The 26,452-nt window shown below is 37.0% G+C and overlaps 1 protein-coding gene across 2 annotated transcripts in view; it reads right to left on the bottom strand.

Annotated features, from left to right (window-relative positions):
* LOC127029095 (F-BAR domain only protein 2-like) overlaps positions 1–26,452 on the bottom strand; it is a 104,386-nt gene that overhangs the window by 32,846 nt on the left and 45,088 nt on the right. For both annotated transcript variants that reach the window (XM_050914735.1, XM_050914736.1), the window contains 6 exons: positions 25,203–25,299; positions 14,293–14,337; positions 11,797–11,869; positions 8,979–9,003; positions 3,269–3,323; positions 455–633 (listed from right to left, as the gene is read on the bottom strand). In XM_050914735.1, the coding sequence (XP_050770692.1) occupies positions 455–633; positions 3,269–3,323; positions 8,979–9,003; positions 11,797–11,869; positions 14,293–14,337; positions 25,203–25,299 (474 nt within the window). The remainder of the gene's footprint in view (positions 1–454; positions 634–3,268; positions 3,324–8,978; positions 9,004–11,796; positions 11,870–14,292; positions 14,338–25,202; positions 25,300–26,452) is intronic.

The raw sequence follows: 26,452 nt of genomic DNA, 5'->3' as shown, positions 1-26,452 counted from the left end.
TACTATTTATTTGTAATATCATCCCACGGTATAAAGGATCATTCTGTGGTTTGGCAGAATACATACAATAAAGCTGCACTGTAAAAGTTATATGCATCCACATTATATGATCTGTTTTAAAAGTTTGTATATTATCGAATATGTATTAGTAAACTATGTTAAAAGCCATGCTCAGCTAACTCCATATGTATTCAAATGTCTTGTGGTGGCAACAGCAGAAAGACAAGGACTAAGCACTCCCAAGACTCAAAGTAAAGTTAAAATCTGAGAAGGGAGAATTACTTAACATTACATTGCAATAGCATATCAAAGATGACCTAGTGCACAAGAAAAAAAGAATCATTGAACTTGAATCTAGAATAAATTCTGAACAGTAAAATATATGTTAACACTAAAGATTCCTTACCACTTTTCTTCTCTATTCATTAAAAATACAAGGAACAAAATTACTTACAGATATTGCTGGAGAAAGAGCAATGTTCCCTATAGATACTTTTAATTCATCCAAGGAAGGCATGGTATATTGAGAGCTATTATTTGACTGGACAGGTTTTATTTCTACATGGAACCTCCTGGGTTCATCATCTTCAGAGTCAGAATCACTGGATGAATAGAAATGGTTCTCTTTGGTATGTTTTTCTCAGTTAAGGTGGAAATACTTCAAATTCATCTGTTTAATCTGTTTCATAATTACTCTACAAAATGCTCATATTAAGTAAACACCACAGATAAACAATGCTGCCTAAGCTCTTTGTGCGCTTATACAGACACTTCAATTATATCCACTGTCCAAAATTCACAACTCAGAGTTAAAATTTAGTTTTTATATTCCATTCATCTTCATAATGGTATTCTGTTATCAAAGGCACGATGTCATATAACTGAACAACTGCATATTTGAAAGCATCAGGATAAATGAAAGATTCTACAGTAGCGACACTTCTGTATGTTAAATTTATGATTTGTAAGACTCAATGAAGGATTCTAATGCATTTATGAAAAATGTATGCATTGTAGAAAACCTTTTAAACCAAGTGAGGGAAAGTCCTAGCCTTTTTAATTAGCAATGAAATGCCCATGGTACCTGTACCAAGCATAACAGTAGAGGAAGCAGCAGCCACCATTACTTGCCCTTTTTGCAGAGGCACTGAAAATTTTGCAACAAAGGATGCCAGTTACACAGAAGGCTGCACAGTAAACTAAACCCCATCAGCTGCTTAAAGCACTGTCATCCTTTGCTAAAAAGAAATCACAATGACAACTCAGCCCTCAAAATAAGCAAAATATACAGATGAATTTAGCCTTGGTTCTTTATATGCACAGGAACTGCACTCAACAAAAGCTCTGAAAGGCATATGCTAAGTCTTAAAAGATGCAGTTGTTTTGACAAGAAACAAGTTGAAAATTTTCCTCTGCTGAAACATAAAAGTTTCTTGACACCTAGGGGGAGCATACATATTCTATACCTCACTTCTGTTATTTTCACTTGGAAATATGCCAGCCATTTGAATGAAATCTCTTCAAACTATTCCCTGACAAAGATTAAAACCCTGAACCCTAAAGACATTCCAAATCCAATTCAACTGAAAGAAACTCTGAGACGTGGTGAGGAAAAAGTCAAACATCTTCATCTTACAGGCTATCTGTCCCCCAAAATGGATCACATCTGGAAAAGAAAATTTTAAAAGACAAGTCGTTTTTCATTCCACCAAAAGATTTCTTGCTTTGAAAGTTATCACCGAGTTTCAAGATTCATTTCCTACAAATCAGGTGGCTCTTGTAAAGTGGCATGAGCCAACCACTGAGGTATTAGGTCTATTAAATGGTTACTAACAAAGATCAGTTTAGACCTGAATGCCATGAACTGAAAGGCCAGTCAGTAATTTTTAGGATGAGTGTTTTTCCAACACTTAAGACTGGCCTTATTAAGACTGACTGCCATTATGGTAAAATAATGTCCTCCAACAAATCATCTCAAGAGTTCCCATCAACAGAATAAATATCCACTCTTGGAGGCTAAGGGAAGAAAAGAGGAAGGGAACTGACGACTTTGTGAATCTGTTCAAGATTTTCAGAAGCTGAAGTACTACCTGGCTGACAGGAATTGCAAATCATTGAGCTTTTTCACTGGATGTATGGCCTTTTCCATTGCTTCATGACAAAAAGGATAATGGAGAAAAGGATGCCCAGGTGAATCATTTACAAAGCATGAATGTTATTCACTCCTGCCTCAATTTCATAAAAATATGCAAAACATTAAATAATGCAACCCCCCCCCGAACTGGATAATAGTCTTTCGCTTTTATATCAATTATGTAAATAAGAGATAACATGAACTATTTTTATCGGTATAGGAACCTTCACTGGGGGCAACAGAGGCATATTCAGCAAAGTTGATGAGAACAGAGAAGCTATGATGACGGACTGGCCCACTTTAAGGTGCTCTCAACTGGTTAAAAGTTTTCACAATTTAAAGTAATTACAAAGTGTAAGTTTACCTTCTATTTAATCTGTAGTCCCCAGAAAAATCAGTGAATACATTTCCAAAAATTAGCTATCTTGCTAACATATTAGGCTTGCTTAGATCTACAGCAATTATTCCCAGCTCTTAAGTAGAGCTTCCCTCTGTTTCTGATGGAAGAAGAAAAGAGGACAAGAATCTTTTTCTTCAAAGGAAGAGCAGAGAAAATCATGAAATCCATAAAAAATTACTCATAACAAAAACCTATTCTGCATATCAAAACTATCATTAAAAATACAATAAAAGCTAGAAGCACCAATTAGAAACAGCATGATACTTCATTAACAGAAATTCTATTTCTAGACTGCTGGAGTTCCCAATCTTTTTAATGGTGTTATTAAAAAGTGGGGAGGGCACAGGTATAGAACAGAAAACCACTCAGTATGCTCAAAAGAGTTTATAAACTTTACTTTACAAACTCTCTGAAAGCTTTTCATGGAGAAAGATCTGCATGGTTACCTTAAAGCTTTTGTTCAGGCTTTTTTTTTTTTTACTGTCAGACAAAAAATATCCTCTTAAAGTTCCTAAGACATCTGATCTAACCTTTAACATTTACACACACACAAAATCTAAGCTAGACAAAATTTTGTGCATTTTGCAGAAGCTATGAACATAAGACTACAAGGTTGCAACATAAGCATGAATGTCATTCATCTTCCTTGACTTAACACTTTAATGAGTACTTCCCCTCCCCAAATAATTGTAATAACAGGAAATAACTTGGCACAATAATAGCAAAAAGGATATCCTGTGATGCTTCTGGTTTAATGCTGTATCCTTCATCATCTACATCAGGAATGTTCTAAAAAAACCAAAAATGATGGTATTGACAAATAGCTAAAAAATATGTTGTTCTTACATCAGACTGAATTTTATATCATTGACAAATTAAAATTTTATTACAACACCTCATGAAAGTCATTTTTATTCATTATTAATTATTACAGTTATCTCAAGTTATGCTCTATAGTTCAGAAGTAGTGTGACAGATAGGATACCTCAGGAACACAATGCAACAAAACAACCTCCAAATTTCCTATGAAAACTGGCAAGTTTTAATGCATCTGCTTTTACTGGTATTCTATCAAAAAGGTCAGAAACCAACAGAAGCATTTTAACTTTACTACTGAGTGTTAAATAAGCCTACAATCCTCTCAGCCCCAAATATTTTCCCAATTTCTACTTCTAATTCTTTCAGCTAAGCCACTGGAGGCTCTGATGGTACAGGAGCATAACCTCTCCTAAATACTAGTCAGTACTTTAATATCTGAGTAAAAGCATTCCAGGTTATACAGGTTGCAACTTCCTCTCTCCCCCTTGAAAAGACAGCAAGCCTGTACTGTTGCTTTAGCAAATATCCACATTAATTAAAACGCATGGATGAAACTTAAAATACAAGTGCTCAAAATCAGGTTCCAAAGTTTTCATTTATGCATCTCCAGCACCGTCCTGGATTTTTAAAGCTAATAAGCATCTGGGAACTTCAAACTAGTTCAGTTTTTCAGTTCTTGCAGGCAATTAAATATTAATTGAAGAGAATTATGTTTAAAATCATTTAGAATTCTTAGCTAAGCGCTTAGTTTCATAAAAGTGCCTTGGGACAGAGAGAAACAAGTCTCTAATATGATAATCTAAATTTTAAAAATGTGCAAAAAACCACACTCATGTATATTATATATAAAGGGATAGACTTGGATACACAGATACTTTCCTCATTCAAAACAGAAAAAGAAAAGCCCGCTCATGACTTTGCATGCATAGTTAGTCTATGTGAACTGCTGAGATGCTACAGTAAGTTTATTACAAAAAAACACAACCCAGCTGTCCTCAAAATTTCACCAGTTATAAATTTCTTATAAAAATGACAAAGGATGGAAGAGATACTTAATGTACCTTTGTATTGACAAAGACAAATTGTGTCACATACAAGAAAAATGGTACCGCAAAATCTTACTTACAAGTAGTAATTTCAAAATATTGTTTTCAATATTTTGAACAGTTGGACAGTTCTGCTTTCTGAAACATCAGAATTTTATTTACTAATCTACATTTTGTAACAGCAGTAGAAGACACAGCCCTTCGGGTGAGATACATAATCACAAATCTCATGTTAATGAAGGCATTTACATTTACTTGACTAATTCTTACTCCCTTCTCCACACTCCTACAAAGACAGAACTATATGTTATGTGGTGGATCACAGTGCATCTTTTAAGTATCAGGCACACAATGCAGACAAGACCTGATTTGCCTACCATGCTGAACGGAGGAAAAAACCACAGCCTTCCTGTATACACGTGTCATTTTTAAACTTCAACACAGAGGAAGAAGATCTTTGCAAATTTTGGGTTTCCGTAAGAAGTAGTTATTAATATGATTCAGGATGAAGGTCTAGCCCCCTACCCAAACATGTTATTTGTAGTATTTGCAGTAAAAATAAGCTCAATATGGATGTGACTTGAACTCTCTGGAAGTCACTGGAAAGGTGGACTTCCTTGGAAGAAGGTTTCACATTCTCAGAGGTTCTATCAAGCAATTAAACATATAACGATAAAAAACAAAGAGTTTTCCCTGTGTTTGCAGATGTAATACAACACATTATTGATTAAGGTATTATATAGTTTTAAATATACATAAAAAATGTAGGGTTTATAACTCTGCCTTTGCATTAGTATGTTCTACAAACTTTCTGGAGTGAATAATTTTTTAAAGAAATAAAACATAAGGACATAATAAATAATGAAGTAAAACTGCCTATACAAAAAGCATGAGGACTGAGCATTCTATTCCCAAAACTTATTTTTAGAGTTTCAGTCAATACTTTGATGCAGTTTCCTTGCTCTGTCCCATCTGGCATCCAAAAAGCAATGGAAGAAGCCACACCACAACCATGTCATTGGTTCCTCTGAGATATGTACAAAGGACAAGAGAGGAACATGTGGAGCATACTGCAGTCTAGCTACTTCATTTAGCCCTTCCTCAGCAACGTTAGCACTGCTCACAGGTTGGTCAACAGCTCAAGAAGCAAAGAACCTTAACTGCGCTTCAGTTTGATTTCTGCCCATTTTCTCTTCTCCTGGGATATCTATCTACAGTGGTTATGAGAGCTCCTTATCGAGTTTTCCTCAGAGTATGCTTCAAGATACTGCTGAGCTGAACAGCTCACTTTCTTTTTTTGTCAGATGAACTTTCTACCATTTTACTGAACTGGACTGACTTCCTGTACATCCAGATGACCAAAGCGAACTCAAAGTAAGCGGTTGAAGCTCATAACCTGAACAGGAGAAAAAAGAGCCTCTCCACTTTCAACATATTTGAGATGTAAATTTGACTCAAGTATATCCTTAGGTTAAGACAGAGGTATAACATATTCTCAGCTTCCTCTCCTTAGGGTGCCTATTAACCCAAAAGACACAAAACCAAAGAGCAGCCAGTCACTTTCTTCCATTGCCAGAGATGCAGAAAGAAAATTCAAAGTGCTCCTGTCTTGTACTACAAAGCCTTGTACCTTGTATCAATGGCAGCTATTCAAAATATGTCAGAACTAAACATTACAAAATGCAAATAAAAAAAAATTATTTAATTTCACTAAAGGTTACACTTGTGTTCCACAAATTAGAGTTTGAAAGTTCCAAATTCAATCAGTCCCTAGCAATAAAAATGGTGTATAATTCTAATGTAATGTATTTTATAATGTAAATTATATTAATAATTTATAATTAATAATTAATAATGTAAAATATATTAATAATGTAATGTAATTTCTAGTGTACACACAGTTAACTTTCTATTTTTCTTAATTATCAAGGCTTAACTTAATGGAAGTTACATGTGTAGATAGACATATAACAGCACAGGAATTTTGAATCCCATGACGTACTGTAATCTATATTTAAACAGAGACTGCTTATTGAAGTGGTCAACCTTTTTAACAAATACCAGTTCTCAGTTCACAGCTGCCTTCCTACTCATGATCACATAAAAACCCCTTATAGCAGTTACAAAAAATTCTTGACAGGAAATAGCAATTTATTCATATGCATTAAAACTATATTTTCCAATATATATAATCTGGTGGCTACAAAAAAAGGATGAGCATAAGCAGATAGCTTGCCAAAGATAAATTTGAGAACTTCCATTTTGGTACAAAAGACATTTCTTAGGACCATCTCACTGCTTTGTTTTCTGAAAACAGAGAATACAAGTTAGAACATACCGCATTATACATTTTGGACTAGTGAGAAGGCCCTAATGGTATTGGCTACATACTGTATGTTGAAAGATTCACAATATCACACAGAACTGGTAGATAAAGTATTGAATTCAGTTCTTACCAGATCCTTAATTTCTAAAATTTCAATATATTTACCTCAGTGCTTATAGCTATAAATAATTGTAGAGTGGTTTTCTCTTACATTCCTTTCACACAAGAGAACAACAATTAAAAGTCTTGACAAATAAACAAAAGGCACATTTTAAAAAAAGATCATGTTAATAATATAAAAGCCAGACAGAGAGATTTTCTGTGAGTGACCAAAGCTGAGCAAAATCATAATTGGGAAACCTTAAATAAGTTGAATTTTCTGAGGGCTGGTCCTCGGTATTTTCTAGCAATCAAACAAAAATGACAGTTGCTTTAAATTTTTTTTTTTCAATAATACTTTTCAGAGTTCAATTTCTTGAAATGTGTAATTTATTGCAAAGATGCATACAAAAAAATCCTCATAGAGATAACAATATAGATGGCTATAACTATTTATATCAAGTTTGAAAAATGAAACAGAAAGGAAATCTTAAAGTAAAAGACAAGAAAAATGAAAAACATTTGAAATGGGACCTTCTAGAAGAGGATGCCAGTCTTAAAATGTAAAAGCACTCTGGGGTGCTTGTTTGTAAGGGATGAAATTAATCTCATCTATGGTATACTGCATCATTTTTCATGAGAAGGACAGTAATAACTTCTGCTATTAAAGCAGTCTACCGTTTGGAATAATACTGTTGCTTGTGAAAAGCAGGAAGAAATGATAGACCACATTTTAAATTCCAAATGCATTCATAAAATGTTGGGCATAAAAAAAGAGAATGCAACAAAAGTATTAGTTTTGTTGTTAGACACTATGAAAGTTAGGTCTTTTTTTTTTTTAACCATATATAAATCACATCTAGACAGAACAATTAAATGATCGTATGATGTGCCTCATGCAGCCAGAAAGAATGCCAGACACATTTACAGTTGAATTTGTTGAATTAATTTTTTTTTTAAATGTAGAGACCAAAATAAGCAAGGAAGAAAATAAACACTGCACGTCAAACCCAGTTGTGTTTCACTCCAATGACTCAACCTGAACTGTCAAAAGACATTATTTCCATGAAAAACCTGATAATTATAGGGATGATTCTAAAGTTACTTTACTTTAAACATACCCAAGAAATGTGCTCTAAATCAAGATGACTTTGTACAGGATAAAATAACTGTCTCAAATGATGCTTATAAGGCTGTTCATGCACATATAGTTCTATTATGTGGCAAAACTTAGTTTTCCTTATTTAGAAGAATGGTTCTACTAGATTTTTTAAACCAAGTTTCTCAAAATAAGTTTTAATATTAGATACTAAAACTCCCAGATATTAAATGCAAAGAAGAAAATCCACAAAACAGGTGAGCTTGGAAACTTAAATTGTTTAATATAATTGCCATCTAAATAAAAGAACTGAAAAACAAATCAGTCTACAGAAAGTCACTTAAATCATTCTGTAAATTATTCCCTACTATAGCTATAGGGAGCTGCAATCTCCGTTACATATAATTCAAGACAACATACATGTTTAAATAAAAAGAAAATGCTCAATTAAGGAAATAAAAAAGTATTAACATACCAATTTCATTTGCAACTGTCACTTATTTGAATTTAATAAATAAAATTGTAAGATGTATCACAGATCAAACTGAGAGCAAAGAAAAACAGACCATGAATAAAGTGCATCGAGATACTGCATTTAAAGCCATATTTTAAAAAGTATATTCCTACACACTATTGCCAGCGATCACGCAGAACCCCGTTATTATTAGAAGGGCTCTCCAAAGAGACAGTAGTAAGCAGAGGAACGTGATGATGCAAAGTTGGGTCCTCTGAACCTTTTTCTTACTTAGAATCTATTAGTCAAGCAATTTAAACTATTAACTTGCAAAACAAAGTAGCAAATAATTGCAGTAAAAACACCTTGCTTAAAACCTAAGATTGTTAGGAAATATAAATGTATTACTGATGCATATTTGTATATACTGCTAAAGATTATGTTCTGAGCAAAATTAACACTTCAACTATGTTATCAAAATATTAAATCCTCTATCACATAAATAATACATTGCAGGTACTGTATATAAGTCAAGTTTCATCAGATTGTAGTGCTTGACAATGTTAGCATATGCATTTGTGTTGGAAATAAGTCTACTTACAACTGAGTCTGTATCTGGACACTCCCTATTAAAAAAATAAAGAAAATATACAATTATAAAATGCACAAATGATTTTATTCATACAGTTCTGGTACTTCCTTTAATATTTTCAATTAATTTGAAACATTGCATTTGACCCATTTGCCTTTCAAACTCTGTTAAAATTTTCGTTATAAATAATCCACATTCAACTGAATGAGATTTAAATAAAAGAAGCTGAAAGTTTATGCTAAAAACACTGGAGAAGAAAAAATCATAGTAAATGCTGAAAAAACAAACTCACATCATAGTGAAAAAAAAAATTAAAAAAAATCAAGGGAAGTCCGGAGTATCACTCTGTATTTTGGATGAATATACTTTAAGAGTCAGGTCTCTATGGATGATGTGCATAATAAATAAAAGTCACCAATCCTAATGAAATAGTCCACACGCAATTGCAAAACATTTTGGACAATAATCAGTTCTTAAAGCAATTAAGACTATTCTTAAAGGAATTCAGAGCTGCTCTCTTTTGGAATTTCATTCTTAATTTGAGTTTGTCAAGCACAGTTGCAGTCAAGCACCAGAAGATGCTGGAAAAAATAATAGAATACACTCTTAATAAACACTTTTTTTTTTTTAAAAAAGTTGTCAGCAGAAAGGCAGTGATTGCAAGCACATTATTCACAGGTGTTATACAGAAGAGAGGGTGGGGGAAAGATTAAATCACCGAAAGAACAGAAATAGAGAGGAATGACTTAAAAAAAACAACACCTTGGAGCCCTAATGGCATCATGACAGAGAGAAGAAAAAGCATTGTTTAGAAGCATATCACTATTAAAATCAAACACCAAAAGAAAAATAGCTATAAGGCACTTTGTATGTGCAAATAATTAACATCTGTAGTTCTTAGGTCATTAATTTTTCAGCACTATATTAAAAAATCAAGGCTGGTTAAAAAAATTTAATTTAAAAAAGAATGTATACAGATGTTGCCACTGATAATATTTCTACATTGCTAAGTTTCTGTTAAATTAAAAGCTATTTTCTGATAAATCAAATACTTCTACTGAGAAAACACATCTAAATATTATGAACAAAATAAATTGAAATATAGTAACCATAATTACTAATACACAGAATGCTATCAATCCATCTAAGACAGAGAGCGTGCAGTGAATATGACAAAGGGTATAGCTGGGTGTATTGGGTTTGCATGGCAAGGTTTTGGTAGCGGAGGGGGAGGGGTGGCTTCTGTGAGAAGATGCCAGAAGCTGCTCCCATGTCCAATAGAGCCAATGCCAGCCAGCTCCAAGACGGACCCACTGCTGGCCAAGGCTGAGCCCATCAGCGACAGTGGTAGCACCTCTGGGATAACATATTTAAGAAAGGGAAAAGTTACAGAGGAGTAGCAGTTGCAGCCAGAGAGCGGAGTGAGAATATGTGAGAGAAACAACCCTGCAGACACCAAGGTCAGGGAAGAAGGAGGGGGAGGAGGTGCTCCAGGCGCCGGAGCAGAGATTCCCCTGCAGCCCGTGGTGAAGACCATGGTGAGGCAGGCTGTCCCCCTGCAGCCCATGGAGGTCCACGGTGGAGCAGATATCCACCTGCAGCCCATGGAGGACCCCATGCCAGAGCAGGTGGATGCACCCAAAGGAGGCTGTGGCCCCGTGGGAAGCCTGCGCTGGAGCAGGTCCCTGGCAGGACCTGTGGCCCTGTGGAGAGAGGAGCCCATTCTGAAGCAGGTTTGCTGGCAGGACTTGTGACCCTGTGGGGACCCACACTGGAGCAGTCTGTTCCTGAAGGACTGCACCCCATGGAAGGGACCCATGCTGGAGCAGTTTGTGAAGAACTGTAGCCCGTGGGAAGGACTCACATTGGAGAAGTTCGTGGAGGACTGTCTCCCATGGGAGGGACCCCACGCTGGAGCAGGGGAAGAGTGTGAGGAGTCCTCCCCCTGAGGAGGAAGGAGCAGCAGAAACAACGTGTGATGAACTGACCGCAACCCCCATTCCCCATCCCCCTGCGCCGCTCAGGAGGAGGAGGTAGAGAAAACTGGGAGTAAAGTTAAGCCTGGGAAGAAGGGAGGGGTGGGGGGAAGGTGTTTTAAGATTTGGTTTTATTTCTCATTATCCTACTCTGATTTGATTGGCAATAAATTAAACTAATTTCCCCAAGTCGAGTCTGTTTTGCCTGTGACAGTAATTGGTGAGTGATCTCCCTGTCCTTATCTCGACCCATGAGCCTTTTGTTATATATTTTCTCTCCCCTGTCCAGCTTAGGAGGGGAGTGATAGAGCGGCTTTGGTGGGCACCTGGCATCCAGCCTGGGTCAACCCACCACACTGGGGCATCAATCATGAGTTAGAATGATGGTCTTTCAGAAATGAATGTGCACACAATTTACTGAAAAAAAATTCAAAATTTTTTCTGTCCTTCTACACAGTACACAAAAGTTTTTCTAACAAAAGAATAACTGAAGCTTCAGTTCTGCAAACACAGACATACAGTACTTTTTCCACACACAGAGGTACTATTTTGTTAGGAGTACACATGAGAATCACATCATCTACAATGTTCAAATGTAGAACAAGGGAGAACTACTTACCTATGCAGAGGAAAGAATGAAACATGAGTAGACTACTATGAATACATTTATATTATTTCCTTAAAATCCTTATTTACAAAAAACTTAAATAGCTGTGATGTTTTCATATTCATAGTATTCCTCTAAACTTCTGTTATAAAACCATTTTTTTGTTAAACATCAGCTAATGTTTATCTCCAAACATTTACTAGTTTTCATACAAGACAAGGCTTCAAGCTGGAACTATACTTACACAGACTCAGTATCTTTTTCTTTTTTCATTATTCCTGATAAACCAAAAGGCTTCCTCTTCCGTGGTTTTATCCCTATGAAACAAACACTTTTCATTTAAAGATCAAAGAGATGAGTATATATTTAGCAATATGTCAAACACTGATGCATACCAATGCTAACACCTTTTAAATGCTGCCATGACGAGTGATACAAAAATCTAACAGTGGAGGTAGGTATGGAGCCAAACTAAGGGAATGCAAGAACAAACTAAGAGAACGTTATTCCAATATGTTGTTCAGTAACACAATGTGCTGGTTTTGGCTGGGATAGAGTTAAATTTCTTCACAGTAGCTAGTATGGGGCTATGTTCTGGATTTGTGCTGGAAACAGCGTTGATAATTCAGGGATGTTTTAGCTATTGCTGAGCAGTGCTTACACAGCCTCAAGGCCTTTTCTGCTCCTCACACCACCCCATCAGCGAGTAGGCTGGGGACGCACAAGAAGTTGGGAGGGGACACAGCCGGGACAGCTGACCCCAACTGACCAAAGGGATATTCCATACCATATGATGTCATGCTCAACAATATAAAGCTGGGGGAAGGAGGAGGAAGGGGGGGACGTTCGGAGTGATGGCGTTTGTCTTCCCAAGTCACCGTTACGTGTGATGGAGCCCTGCTTTCCTGGAGATGGCTGAACACCTGCCTGCCAATGGGAAGTAGTGAATGAATTCCTTGTTTTGCTTTGCTCGCACGCGTGGTTTTTGCTTTCCCTATGAAACTGTCTTTATCTCAACCCACGAGTTTTCTCACTTTTACTCTTCCAATTCTCTTCCCCCATCCCACTGTGAGGGGAGTGAGCGAGTGGCTGTGTGGGGCTTAGCTGCCTACCGAGGTTAAATCACATCAGCTTCATACAAAAAAAAAATTAAAATATGGTTCAAGCAACACATTAATAACATAAGTCTTTATAAAACTGATCTGCATTGTACATCCAGCTCTCCAAGCTGGGTATGCTAGACTGTCACTTATTTTATAGAAGATGGGTGCACTGTCAGTTTTGAGGAAAGGGACTCTGCTCACAGAAACTCAACAGGAGCTATTACTCCAGCCGACCCTGAATAGCCAATGCACTTGGATCAGAAACTGAACCCTGCCTCTCTCAGCTACTGCAGTTCAACACCCTGTTCTTATTTCCCTGCATGTTCCCGGTAGCTGCAAGCCCCTGTCTCTCCTAAAAAGTAGGATCTTGGTCCTGTAAAAACGAGAACGTCTCTTGGCTTCCCAGCTGATGCTGAGTTCTTGATTTCCCAGTGCTGTAGCCAGCTCTAATGCTGGCTCCCACTGAGTCTGGAACCATGCCTCCTCTCTGTCTTTTCTTCCCTGTTTTTAACACTGGATATATATAGCTTTAGTACAGAAAAAAAGTTTGCTTTCATACCCATTTAATGTACTAAAATTGAAATACATTTAAATATTCCATCAGACTTACTGTCATGTCTGCTTCTCTCCCCAGTTTTTGCTGAATCAAAGTAGACTGCCAAGCTTTAAACAAAATGACTGAGTGCAAGCATCTGATCCAACTAGTCTACAGTTTTGTTTTGATATAAGATACTACCTACAGCAAGCTTTTGAGCAAAACGGTGGAAATAATTTGGTTTCCAAAATTTAACAACTGACAATTCGAGCACATCAAAAAAACCCACTATATTCCCCTTTACAGAAATACATTACACAGCACATAAGGAATCTTCACTTTTAGAAATTTTCAGGGTGAAATAACTCAAAACTTCTCACAAATCAGGTAGCTATAAAAGCCATATCTTATAGTTTAATAGAGACAGAAATTGCTCCAAAATTATTTTTAAATGCTAGTCTGGGATTTATTTCCCTTCTGTGCTTTATCCAGCCCAAAACAATGACAAATGGAATATGAGAGTAGTTTCTGAACATGGATCTTCTCTGCTTCAGTCAAAAAAGATTTTAAGTCTCAGCTGCAATCTTGGCAACCTAAAAGCTTTTGGCTGCTATAGCTATACTATCAACTCCTCTGTCCCAAAAGTAAATATATAGCTTATGCAAAAAAAAAAGTTCTTAACCACTTAAAAAAATCCCCTAAGCAAAATAAGCTACACCAACAAAGGAAGGCTTTGTGACCATAACACTGCATTAGAATTGGTATAACTAACATGGCAACAATAGAAAGAGCCTGGGCCATGTTTTGACACCTGTAAATTAAGTTACGCAGTATAAGTAAACCAAATCCAAACCTCTGCAAAGACAGGGTCTTAGCTAAAGTATATTTATAACATTAAAATTCTCTGACCATCGTGCATTAGGCTTATAAAGTATTGTAGGTCTCATTTTCATATAAGTTTGTTTCTCAAAAGAAAAACAGCTTTTTCGTCTATTGGAATACTTTAAAGTTATACTAATTCACATGTGAATATCCTTCTCTCCTCAGTTTCAGGTCCTATCCACAGGATTGTCAGGTAAATAACTATGCTACAACAACTCACCTTCAACTGCACTGGATGCGTTACATTCTTCAAATTCAATAGGGCCTTAAAGAAATGACAATGAAGATAAACATTAGGTTAAATTTAATCTCAAATGAAGGTCAAACCCTAAGATATTTTAACAACTATTAATATTTCCTGAAAATACTAAATAATCTAATTAAAAAATTAGGTGGTAACTGAAAACCACAATTACTCTGCCAATGGTCAAACAGATTGCAAAATCATACATGTACAGCAAATCATTAAATATTTTCACTCTTTCATACTGAAAAATTAAAATACTAGTGCACACTGTCTAAATACAATTTAATTACCTATGTTATTACAACCACATGAAACATTTCTAATTTGTTTCCTCTTCTCACTCAAAATTGCATCTATAACATAGTGTAAGGCTTTCGATTTATCTTCTTTTAATGAACAAGAGCTATGTAAAGAAAAATCAAAAAGGAAAAAAGCATAGCTATAGCCCTAATTTTGAGATTCACACTTTTTCTAACTCTGTATTGTTAGTTCCTCTGTTTCCTCTTCGTAGCCAATTACCTGGACAGTTAAAAGTGATGTGCAGAATCTTAAACATAGCAATAAAGAAGATAAAAAGCTTTTAAAAAATCATTAAGACTAAACAGGACAAAAAAGCAGAGAGCACTGGTTAAGTGCCATATCTAAATAAATTCATTATTATGGCTTCCCATTATTGTTGTGTGACGGATGCACTCGACTCCTTAACCAAACTAGCGGTAGTTTGGTACAGGCTCCAAAGGAGGTAAAGGCCTGAGCCGTAACTGGGCCAAGAGCTTCTCTAGTTCCAATCTGTTCTCTGAAAACCCACAAAGGAGCAGAGTGACACAGTGAGCATTGATGCATATGAGCTTGGAAACCAGAACACCGATCATGTGATTAACACATGAATAGCAGGTGGTTCTTCCAAGACTCATTTATCAAGCAACAAAGAAAGTTGTGGGTACAAGGAGTTTCATGCATACCTTTTCCATTGCATGTAATTTGACTACGAGCCAACCACTTTATTCCATAAATATGACAGCCTAAGTGAGCCTTCTTTGAGCTCTCCCTGCTAAGCAGCTGGCTGCATGGTGGTGATCTCCCCTTGAGCTGGGACACCTCTCAAGGTTGCTCCTCGAGGCAGAGAGACCTCTTACCAACGGCAGATCTTTGGTAAGTGACCGATATCGTGCATAACCTTGTATTATAGTGCACTAAGACTTTGTATTGGTAACTTTGATTTTATATTGGTAACTTTGAATCATTGTTATATCCTTTGTGCAGTACCGTAATAGAGTGAGGCTTGCCATCGAACTTTGTTAAGTCGTGCTTTTACAACATCATATTTCAATAAAACCACTTTTGCTGATACCTTTGGCGGTGATTCTTTAAGCGGTCTAAATCACCCATTCATGACAAATTGGCGTAGTCGGTAGGACCCGAAATCAGGATTCGCGACGAGTTGACACAAGGTAACAGTTAGTTGTCATTGCAAAGGGCAGTCCTAACCCTCATTCTTTCAGTCTGGCTAGGTCTAGAATTTATTTAACCCTGCTATGAGCCGTTTTAGGGAGCAAACTTGCAGAAAAACAGTGATTTTCCATAAGACCTTGTTCAGGGAGTTAAAATGGCAGAATCACACTAGCACTTGTGCAAGTGCAAAGAAAGCAGAGAGCACATGCAAATAGGCACCATTACTTTCAGCCCCTACTAAGAATTAGCCCCTTAGCCCGTATTTGAAATGGTAACTTGCAACTGAACCAACAACAGTAAAAACAAAGTTTAGCATGTTAGCACTGTGACACAGGGGTTCTCCCCCAAATTAGGGCTTCTCCCCCAATAAAGGTGGCAGGATCAATAGCCCAACTGAAGTGCATCTACACCAATGCATGCAGCATGGGCAACAAACAGGAGGAGCTGGAAGCCATTGTGCAGCTGGAAAACTATGATATAGTTGCCATCACGGAAACATGGTGGGATGACTCGCACAACTGGAGTGCTGCAATGGATGGCTATAAACTCTTCAGAAGGGACAGGCAAGGAAGGAGAGGCAGTAGGGTAGCCCTGTATGTTAGGGAGTGTTTTGACTGTCTAGAGCTTGACGATGGTGATGAAAGGGTCGAGTGTTTATGGGTAAGAATCAGGGGGAAGGCCAACAAGGCAGATATCATGGTGGGAGTCTGTTATAGATCACCCAGCCAGGATGAAGAGGCAGATGAAATATTCTATAAGCAGCTGGGAGAAGTCTCACAATTGCTAGCCCTTGTTCTCATGGGGGACTTTGACTTACCAGATGTCTGCTGGAAATACAATACAGCGGGGAGGAAACAGTCTAGGAGGTTCCTGGAGTGTGTGGAAGGTAACTTCCTGACACAGCTGGTGAGGGAGCCAACTAGGGAAGGCGCCCCGCTGGACCTGCTGTTTGTGAATGGAGAAGGACTTGTGGGTGATGTGGTGGTTGGAGGCCGTCTTGGGCACAGCGATCATGAAATGATAAGAGTTTTGGATTCCAGGAGAAGTAAGGAGGGGGGTTAGCAGAACTGCTGCCTTGGACTTCTGGAAGGCAGACTTTGGCCTGTTTAGGGGCCTGGTTGACAGAGTCCCTTGGGAGGCAGTCCTGAAGGGCAAAGGAGTCCAGGAAGGATGGACATTCTTCCAGAAGGAAATCTTAAAGGCACAGGAGCAGGCCGTCCCCATGTGCTGAAAGATGAGCTAGCAGGGAAGAAGACCAGCCTGGCTGAATAGAGAGCTTTGGCTGGAACTCAGGGAGAAAAAAAAAAAAAAAAAAGAGAGTTTATGACCTTTGGAAGAAGGGGCAGACAACTCAGGAGGACTACAAGGATGTCATGAGGTTATGCAGGGAGAAAATTAGAAGGGCCAAAGCCCAACCAGAACTTAATCTGGCTACTGCCATAAAAGACAATAAAAAATGTTTCTATAAATACATTAGCAACAGAAGGAGGGCGAAGGAGAATCTCCATCCTTTATTGGATGCGGGGGGAAACAGAGTGACAAAGGATGAGGAAAAGGCTGAGGTACTTAATGCATTCTTTGCCTCAGTCTTTAATAGCAAGACCAAATGTTCTCCGGGTACCCAGCCCCCTGAGCTGGAAGACAGGGATGGGGAGCAGAATGAAGCCCCCATAATCCAAGGGGAAATGGCTAGCGACCTGCTACACCACTTAGACACACACAAGTCTATGGGGCCGGATGGGATCCACCCAAGGGTACTGAGGGAGCTGGCGGAAGTGCTCACCAAGCCACTTTCCATCATTGATCAGCAGTCCTGGCTAACCGGGGAGGTCCCAGTTGACTGGAGGTTAGCAAATGTGACGCCCATCTACAAGAAGGGCCAGAAGGAGGATCCAGGAAACTACAGGCCTGTCAGACTGACCTCGGTGCCAGGGAAGGTTATGGAGCAGCTCATCTTGAGTGCCATCACACGGCACGTACAGGACACCCAGGTGATCAGGCCCAGTCAGCATGGGTTTATGAAAGGCAGGTCCTGCTTGACTAACCTGACCTCCTTCTATGACAAGGTGACCCGCTTAGTGGATGAGGGAAAGGCTGTGGATGTTGTTTACCGGGACTTTAGTAAAGCCTTTGACACCATTTCCCACAGCATTCTCCTGGAGAAGCTGGCTGCTCATGGCTTGGATGGGTGTACTCTTCGCTGGGTAAAAAACTGGCTGGATGGCCGGGCCCAAAGAGTTGTGGTGAATGGAGTTAAATCCAGTTGGTGGCCGGTCACAAGTGGTGTTCCCCAGGGCTCAGTATTGGGGCCACTTCTGTTTAATATCTTTATCAATGATCTGGATGAGGGGATCGAGTGCACCCTCAGTAAGTTTGCAGACGACACCAAGTTGGGCGGGAGTGTTGACCTGCTTGAGGGTAGGAAGGTTCTACAGAGGGATCTGGACAGGCTGGATCGATGGGCCGAGGCCAATTGTATGAGGTTCAACAAGGCTAAAAGTGCCGGGTCCTGCACTTGGGTCACAACAACCCCATGCAATGGTACAGGCTTGGGGAAGAGTGGCTGGAAAGCTGTCTGGCGGAAAAGGACCTGGGGGTGTTGGTCAACAGCCAGCTGAATATGAGCCAGCAGCGTGCCCAGGCGGCCAAGAAGGCCAAGAGCATGCTTGCTTGTATCAGAAATAGCGTGGCCACTATTAATTTTCCTGAGAGTTTTGCATGCAAACTCATGTGCTGGTATCACAATAACTTTCATAGCAGCTACACGGAGATTTTAATGTAGATGCACTACCTCTTCACTATGAGGCAGAAAAGTTTTCTTAATGGACTTATGCTCAATGATTGAAGTATAGACAAAGGGTTAACTCCAACAAGGTTTTTAGCTCAAAATCTGGAAGATTAACTTAATTGCACTGATACTTTTGTTTATAGAACCTCATGCTGCATAGTCTAACCACCAAAATTTCTGAAGCAAGTACGCAGATTCACTGTCCATTGCAACGTCCAAAGAAAAGCAGTTGTTTCACATTTAAGAGGTATTGCTGATGATGGGGACTGAAGTCATTCCCTGAAGTAGTCTCTAGAGTCCCTGCCACATCATAGCCTAAAGCACCGAAAAGGACCATCTAGATGTTGCCACACTGCAATAATAATAATCATCATCATCATCTGCAGTACTACAGTCAAAGCATTGAGATTTCCTTTGTTCTTTTTCTCATAAAAGACAAGAAAACAATGTGAATTGAGAAGGAAGCCTTTTCTCAAGCTTTCATATGAACGCAAAATAAAAGCAAATATTAGAACTGAAGCAGGACTGTGAAAATCAAAAATAATTACCCTGATAAGTGTCTTAAAATGTAAAAAGTAATAGCTGAGATCTAGTCCAACCCTTGCAAAAGTCTCTGAATTAATGTTCTGTTGTGTTAAGCATGGATAGTTTCAGGCTCAAGATGATAACTTTTACAGTCTGGTCTGCCTGTTGTTACATTGAGCTATAGAATGGTAACTCTATGGCTTAAATATCTCAAATATCTGTACATAGACTTGAAAGAAGTACACACACAGGATAGAAAAAATAATATAGTGCGTAAATGAAGGTTAGCCTTTATAACAGAAAGAGATATGAATATCTAGTGGGATTTCAGTCACTTAAGGATACATACCCAGCTATAAGGATGCTAATGAGAGCTTAGTATTCTACAAAGGAAGCAGGCTTCAAAAATCAGTGAGCTCCTCTAATTGTATATAAACATTCCCACCAAGCGTCATCCTAAAACATTTTCCAAGGCAAGCTGCTGCAGCTCACAGCATTCCACCAGTCGGGACAGATATGGACATGAAGAAAAGGCAAATGGATGATGATTTTATAGACACATGGAAGCAGACAGCTGCTATTTGACAAGAGACTGAAGCAAATAAATCAGAAGTGGGGCAGTTGTTAGGCTTTTGAAAATGAGGAAGCTTTGGTTTGCCAGAACAGAAGAGGGGAAAGGTAATTTGAATAAATGGGCAATTTTGATTTTAATTAATCTAACAACATACAATAAGTGACACTGGCATAAAATAAGCAACAGTGAGTCTGCAGCTCAGGATGCATCTGTGACTGTGAGAAAATATATGTACTGTTTTTCTTGTTAAAAGAGGCATGTGAGTATGTGGACTTTCATGACACTAAAAGGCAAAGTGGATGGCTAGCAATAAGGAGATACTGATCTTATTCAAAGATGAAGAAAATGTAATTACACTGATACAATTGCACTGTTAATTATAATACAGTACCTACTACATATTTAGCCCACATCTATGGGAACAGTATTTTCAGAGTATACACAAGGCAACTACAGAAGAGGGTTTATAAATAAAAACCTTACACCTGCTACTTAATTTATCTACAAAGTGACACTAATTGTCTTGAAGACAGTAAAGTTCTTTGTCAACTACCTTGAAAACAGTTACAAAACCTATCTCTAGTATACTGTGAGGGAGTCATTGGGAAGATAAAAGTTTTGCTAAGGTCAAAAGAATAAAATAATTTGCACCTTCCTCAACAGAGAGAAAAAAAATTTTATTGTTTGGATTCTTAAACAAACAAGGCAAATACAAAAGCCAACTACTATTACTAGGAAGAAAAACATAATATTATGTCATACCCTGAAAAAGAGCCCCCAGTAAGTATATCAATGAACTGGAAAAATCCTGCCCAGCTAAAAAGGTAAACAAATCAAAAAGTCATCAAATCAACTAAAAACTGTTTTACATTTGTATCTGCTTTTGGAAACTGTCTCCTTTCTAGTTTAAGGGGGGGGTATGCATGACAGAAAGAAATGTTATCCCACCCAAGCATATATTTTTATTTATTACATTTAATTTTCAATTAACTGGAAACACTCAGGCACTCAAAAAAAATCTGCCCTTCCCGGGCAGCTGACCCGAACTAGCCAAAGGGATATTCCATACCATAAAACATCGTGCCCAGTATATAAATGGGGGGGAGTTGGCCAGGAGGGGCGGATTGCTGCTCTGGCATCGGTCAGCGGGTCGTGAGCAATTGCACTGTGCATCACTTGTCTTTTCTTGCATTTTATTTCTCTCTCTTTCTGTTATATTCCTTTTCATTACAATTATTATATTATTCTTAGTTAGTATTATATTTTACTTTAGTTATTAAACTGTTCTTATCTCAACCCACGACTTGTACTTTTTTTTTCCCCCATCCTCCTCCCCCTCCCACTGAGAGGGGGGAGGGGTGAGCAGCTGCATGGTGCTTAGTTACTGGCTAGGGTTAAACCACGACAACTGCAGGCACTAATTTTACAATGTTTTAACAAATGCAGACTTCTTCTAGCCCCTCCATAAAGTTCAAGTTTATTGGATGGATAGTGAAAGGAGACAAGAAGTATTTTTATGGGCTTGTGTTTTTCACAGCCCAAATTCTAGATGCTTTTACTGGTACACTTAGAAGACAATTTGTATGTGACTATTCCTCTTTGCCAGATTTTCTCTGCCTACTTGTGTGGTTAAGAATGCAGGGTTGCAGTGCAAATCACGTTCTGGCTGATTCCAATTGTGAAAGATGGATCAAGCTAGCACAAAACCAATGAAGAAATATTTATTATAGTTAAAAGATGACCCAGCACCCCTCTCACACTGAATAATGGCACAGCATGTGTAATAATTGCCATCTGCAGATCACTTTTATTGGAGGGTTAAGGAGACAGCAAGGAATCTGGCTTTCCATTGTTGTCTGTACTACAATAAAAATTCTGTTTTCCTCTTTATTAAATTTTTAAGAAAAATGCAAAAATAAGAGCAACAACTTCATAAATTACCAACAGCCACTAACAATGACATCAGAACAAATTAATGAAAACAAATCATCTAAATTTGGCTTTTGTTCCTGATTTTTTGGAAAATGCAGCACAGCTGAGTCTTCTCATTTGGCCTTCAAAGGTACCTTCTGGGTAAACTGTGTAGTGGGCAAAAACTAATACAGGGACAAACACACACACACAGTTTCCCACATATGAGAAGAGGGCACAGTAATTCAGTAGCTAAAAATGGAAAATCATGCATGACCAACTACAGCTATATAGACATTCACAAATATCTTTAAACATATTATATATTATCCTGTCAATTTCAGACATAAGATCTTAGAAGAACACGAGCTCATACTTCCTAGCAGTTTCTATTTCATGCAGCATCAACTTTTCATACTGGAACAAACCAAATTTTTTTATAGATTATTATTAGATTAAGTAAATAAAGCTAGAAGTCATTGATGTGTCATTAAACTGGAATACACATCATCTCCACTACTGATTTAACATATACTTTGGGTGAAAAGTAGACATTTTCTGCCATGCCATAAATGAATTTTCCAAGGAACATGGAGCAGAAGCCTATCAGAAACAAAAAATTGATTCATCAGAAGTGGCCAACAATAGTTTTGATCAACACTGCAGGATCACAAGTGACAGAAGCATCTTCCAACCAATGGTATCAAACCTGCTATTAGGCCTAATAGCAGGAACATATAAGCTTTAGAAAACAGTTCAGAGAACAAATTAAATTAAATTAAATTCTGACCTGAAGCCTGACTGGTTATTGCAGGTCCTGCCACCTCTCTTTCTGTTTTTTCAATGTTTTACAGTTAAGTGATTCCCCCCCCCCATTAAAATTAAAAGATGTACAACTGAATGTATGTGGCTATTTTTTTATGCTGAATGGAAATAAGAAAAAAATGAATAAAACTTCTTCAAATATTGTATTAATACTAAACATTTAAAAAAATATTTAAAGTAAATTCAGTAAGAATTAGGTGATAAAGCTGACTAGATAAGTTATTTAGGTAGCAGTTAAAAAAAGCCATTGTAAGGAAGATGCTAAATGAAGTTAAACTCACAAAGCATTACTGATTGAAAGAAGTATTTGTACTAGAAAAACAGTGTGTGTTAAACTCGAGAAGCCCCTGCATATTAAGACTTCAGGTGACAGAAATTAGCCACCAGAGGGAGCCCATATAATCTGGTATGAAGGACATCACTGTACAAAGAGAAATTGCAGATATGCAGATGAGAGCTTAATTGCCTATATCTAGAAACCTTTATTGTAAATTTTTTATAATCTATGCAATAAACCAGCCTTCCTCAGTACTTCCTTTCAGATTCATTCTTATTTTTACAGATATAAATAAAAGTAAACTCTGCTATGAAATACTATAACTATAGCTAGAATATACCGAAATAATCTAAAATACTTTGTTATGCATTATTCTTTTAGTTTATTTTGTTCTCAGAATTCAGTATTTCAGAATGCAGCCCACCAACTAATTCAGTATATTAGCCCACAAATAATACGGGAGGGAGAAGGCCTACATAGTCCTGGGGATTTTTAAAGTATTTCCTTCAAATAGATTTAGGACTGGAATCTTAAGCAACAGTGACAGCCATAAGACATTCTTTCTACATTTGTCTTGTACACCAAGTCAGTATCGTTTTTATACGCTGAATACTTAGATTTATCTGAGAAGCCATTTCCTTCTCCATCCTAATTAGTAAATTCACACCACAGAAAGACTTCTAACATTTGCTCCATGAGTTAAAATACATTTCTATTAAGAACAGTTCTCAATTGCAGAAAAGTAATTTTTCCCTCCCACACTGGATGTTTCCATTTCATTCTTAGAAGACTGATACCTCACTTTGCCTTCCAAATCTTTGTAATTGTCAAAGCTATATGATTTTAAGTGAATAAAATGAATATAATAGAAGCAGTAACCATAATTAACATCACTAGCAGTCTGTATTTCTAGTCTATCTTTGACACTTCACAACTTCTTGTGAATTTGTATTCTTTTGCTGCTGAATTTGTCTATGCTTTCCTCTGCACCATGACTGCTTTACAAAGTTGATATCAATACAATAATTTCACTCTGTAAAAGAGAATTCAAGGTGCATACATTTCCACACTAAAAACGTAATCTTTCTTTAAAATATTTTGCTGTTAAAATAGTTGTAGAAATGAAGAAATGAAATTTACTATGGCAAAAGCTTTTATTTGACCCCATAGAATACAAATGGGATTTGAAGAACTCTGTAAAGCAGCAAATAAGTACACAGAGTGTATAACTTCTGCCACTAAATTAAAAAGTGTTATTTTTCTTATGATTACTATGTTGTCTAGCAAAAAAACACACTAATAATGTGGATGACCTGAAGTGCACAGTACTCTAGGATACATTAGCAAGGGTCTTTGTAACCCAGGGAGTCAGGATCCTAAATGCAAGATGGAGACCCCTAGCCATGACATCTTGGCAATAGCTAATCAAAGAAGTCTGAACACTGAATTTTCATGTGTCTTTACCCTGACTTCAGATCAACTGAACCTGAATCCCTGAAGTTCATACTTTTTCTTTCTTACTCTTTATTGAAAAATTGTAAAATATACAGGAAACATTCAAAAATTGTTCCATATACAATCTTACCTCAGCCCACTCAGGTATCGGCATTAGCGGATCACAGAGAGAATATGAAACAATGTTATGTTAAAAACACCTCACAGAGGCATTGTAAGACACCTAGTAACCATATTTAACAATTTAATATAAATTCTCAAGATCTACTCTGCTATGTACATCCTTGCTCTGAAAAAACTTTGTGCTTCTGTACTAGAAGGCAGAGATGCTAGCCAGGACTCCCAATGCTCAAAGAAAAATGGTACTACTGAATTCCTGTACTCACACACCTAGTGACCATGTACTCATGCCCAAATATTAAAGTGAACTCTATATTTTTCCTATAATGTTAGATACACAATACTGCGAGACTGTCTTTTTATGCCAGTCCAGGAAAGTCTTATACACCACACCCAACAAGCAGTACTTTCAGAAAGTACTATTCAATTTGCTGCTTATTAAAGGAAACAATCTACATATAACCTATTAAAATGCATAATTTTGTAAGCTAACCAAATAAACTGATGCAACCGTTCCAACAGTTCTATAAGCAGCTTTATAGACATTTGCTCTGAATATATCCATAAATTTATATTAAATAAAGTTTGGAAGTATAATTTATGCAGAAGCACATAGCAGAGGTAAGTTTGTGCAAGGAACTTCAGTTTCTTGACAAATTTCACTGATGTACCAAGGAGCAGTATAGTTTAAGAGCTTCCTCGAAGGTCTACATAGAGGGACTCAGAGCTATAAAATGCTATGCTTTATGAACACAAATACCACACTTACATAATAAAGTGTGCTGTTAAATTTCTATGAATCATTTAATATCAAAGTTAATGAATTCTGAGAATTTGAAATTGTAAGTACATTACCACTATAACACATTAACAAATAGGGTTTGACCTTTTATTAGGAGTGGAAATCTACAGTTTTTAAATTAACATTTCCTACTCTGTTATTTTTAATCTCTTACCAGGTCTTTCCTTGCCAGTTCCTTTTGACTCAGCAAATTTCTGTATTAAACTCTCAACTGTAGTATTTGTCATGGTATTAATAAACTCTTCATGCACCTTCAAAAAAAACACACACCACACAAAAGGAATTTTAAAACCAGTAATTGAAAGAATGTAATTAACTTTAAAAAGTGTTTTTCTCTAGAGTTAAGGTTCAAAATACTTGCCTCTCAAATATATTACAGGGCTTCCAAAAATCAACAGGCATTTTACCAAGGAAATCCCTTCTTTGCTTTAGTATTAGCAAGTGTGTGTATGATACAGATACAAATAAGGAATGAAAGAATACAGCTTGATGACAGGTCTAGGATTTACTTCCATTTCTTCCATCTAAATCACTTTTGTAATCCATAATTTTCTGAATTTGTCAGCAACATGTCCCACTATAACGTCAGTAAGACAAGCAGTCTCTTAAGCCAGCACCAGTTAAGGGTGTGAACTGTTACCACTGTATTATCACAGTTCCCACCTGCTTGAGTAAAAGCATTACTGTTGTAATGTTTTTTTGGTTTGACAAAGGAACAACCACATGTTGTTAACAAGTTTTTCCAACAAGGTAGTATGTATATGCTTTAGAAATAAATAGCATGATCCTTGTGACCACCATTCATTAGCAGAAAACCTCAAAACTGAGGAAAACAGTGACTCAAATTAAGTGTATACAAATAAAACTACATTTCAGAACATCAAAAAATTAAGGACTACTTATAAGGATTATTAATTAAACCAACTTGCATCTAAAGAAAAGATACTATAAAAGCTTCTTTTAACACTGTTACTGAAGGTTGTTTGCTCATAAAAACCAAAGTGTATAAAAAATTTGGAAGCTTTTCAGACTGATATAATTTCAAGTTTTAGTTAAAGAAAAGCACAAGTATCCTGAAATGTGTGAAATGGGTGCTAATTAATATCTAGGGAACAGAACTTTGAAATACACTAACAATTCTCCAAATTGTCAAAATATTTTGTTTTCTGTTAACACAAAATTTAACGATTATTCAGCCTTATTCTGTAAAATTTGTGATACTGAACTTATAAATACACCAGGAAATAGTAAAAAATTCAGCTTATGTTGAATTTAGATATTAAAAAGATTTCCAATACAATGAACAAAATTAGAGGATGAACTGTTTAATAAAAAATTTCAGAGAGGTTTGAATAACAAAAGAGAATACACATATAGAAACATCGCAAAAGACCAAAATGGCAA

This window comes from Gymnogyps californianus, unplaced genomic scaffold (assembly GCF_018139145.2).
Source record: "Gymnogyps californianus isolate 813 unplaced genomic scaffold, ASM1813914v2 HiC_scaffold_69, whole genome shotgun sequence".
Taxonomy (NCBI): Eukaryota; Metazoa; Chordata; class Aves; order Accipitriformes; family Cathartidae; genus Gymnogyps; species Gymnogyps californianus.
This window is presented reverse-complemented; position numbering and strand designations above follow the sequence as displayed.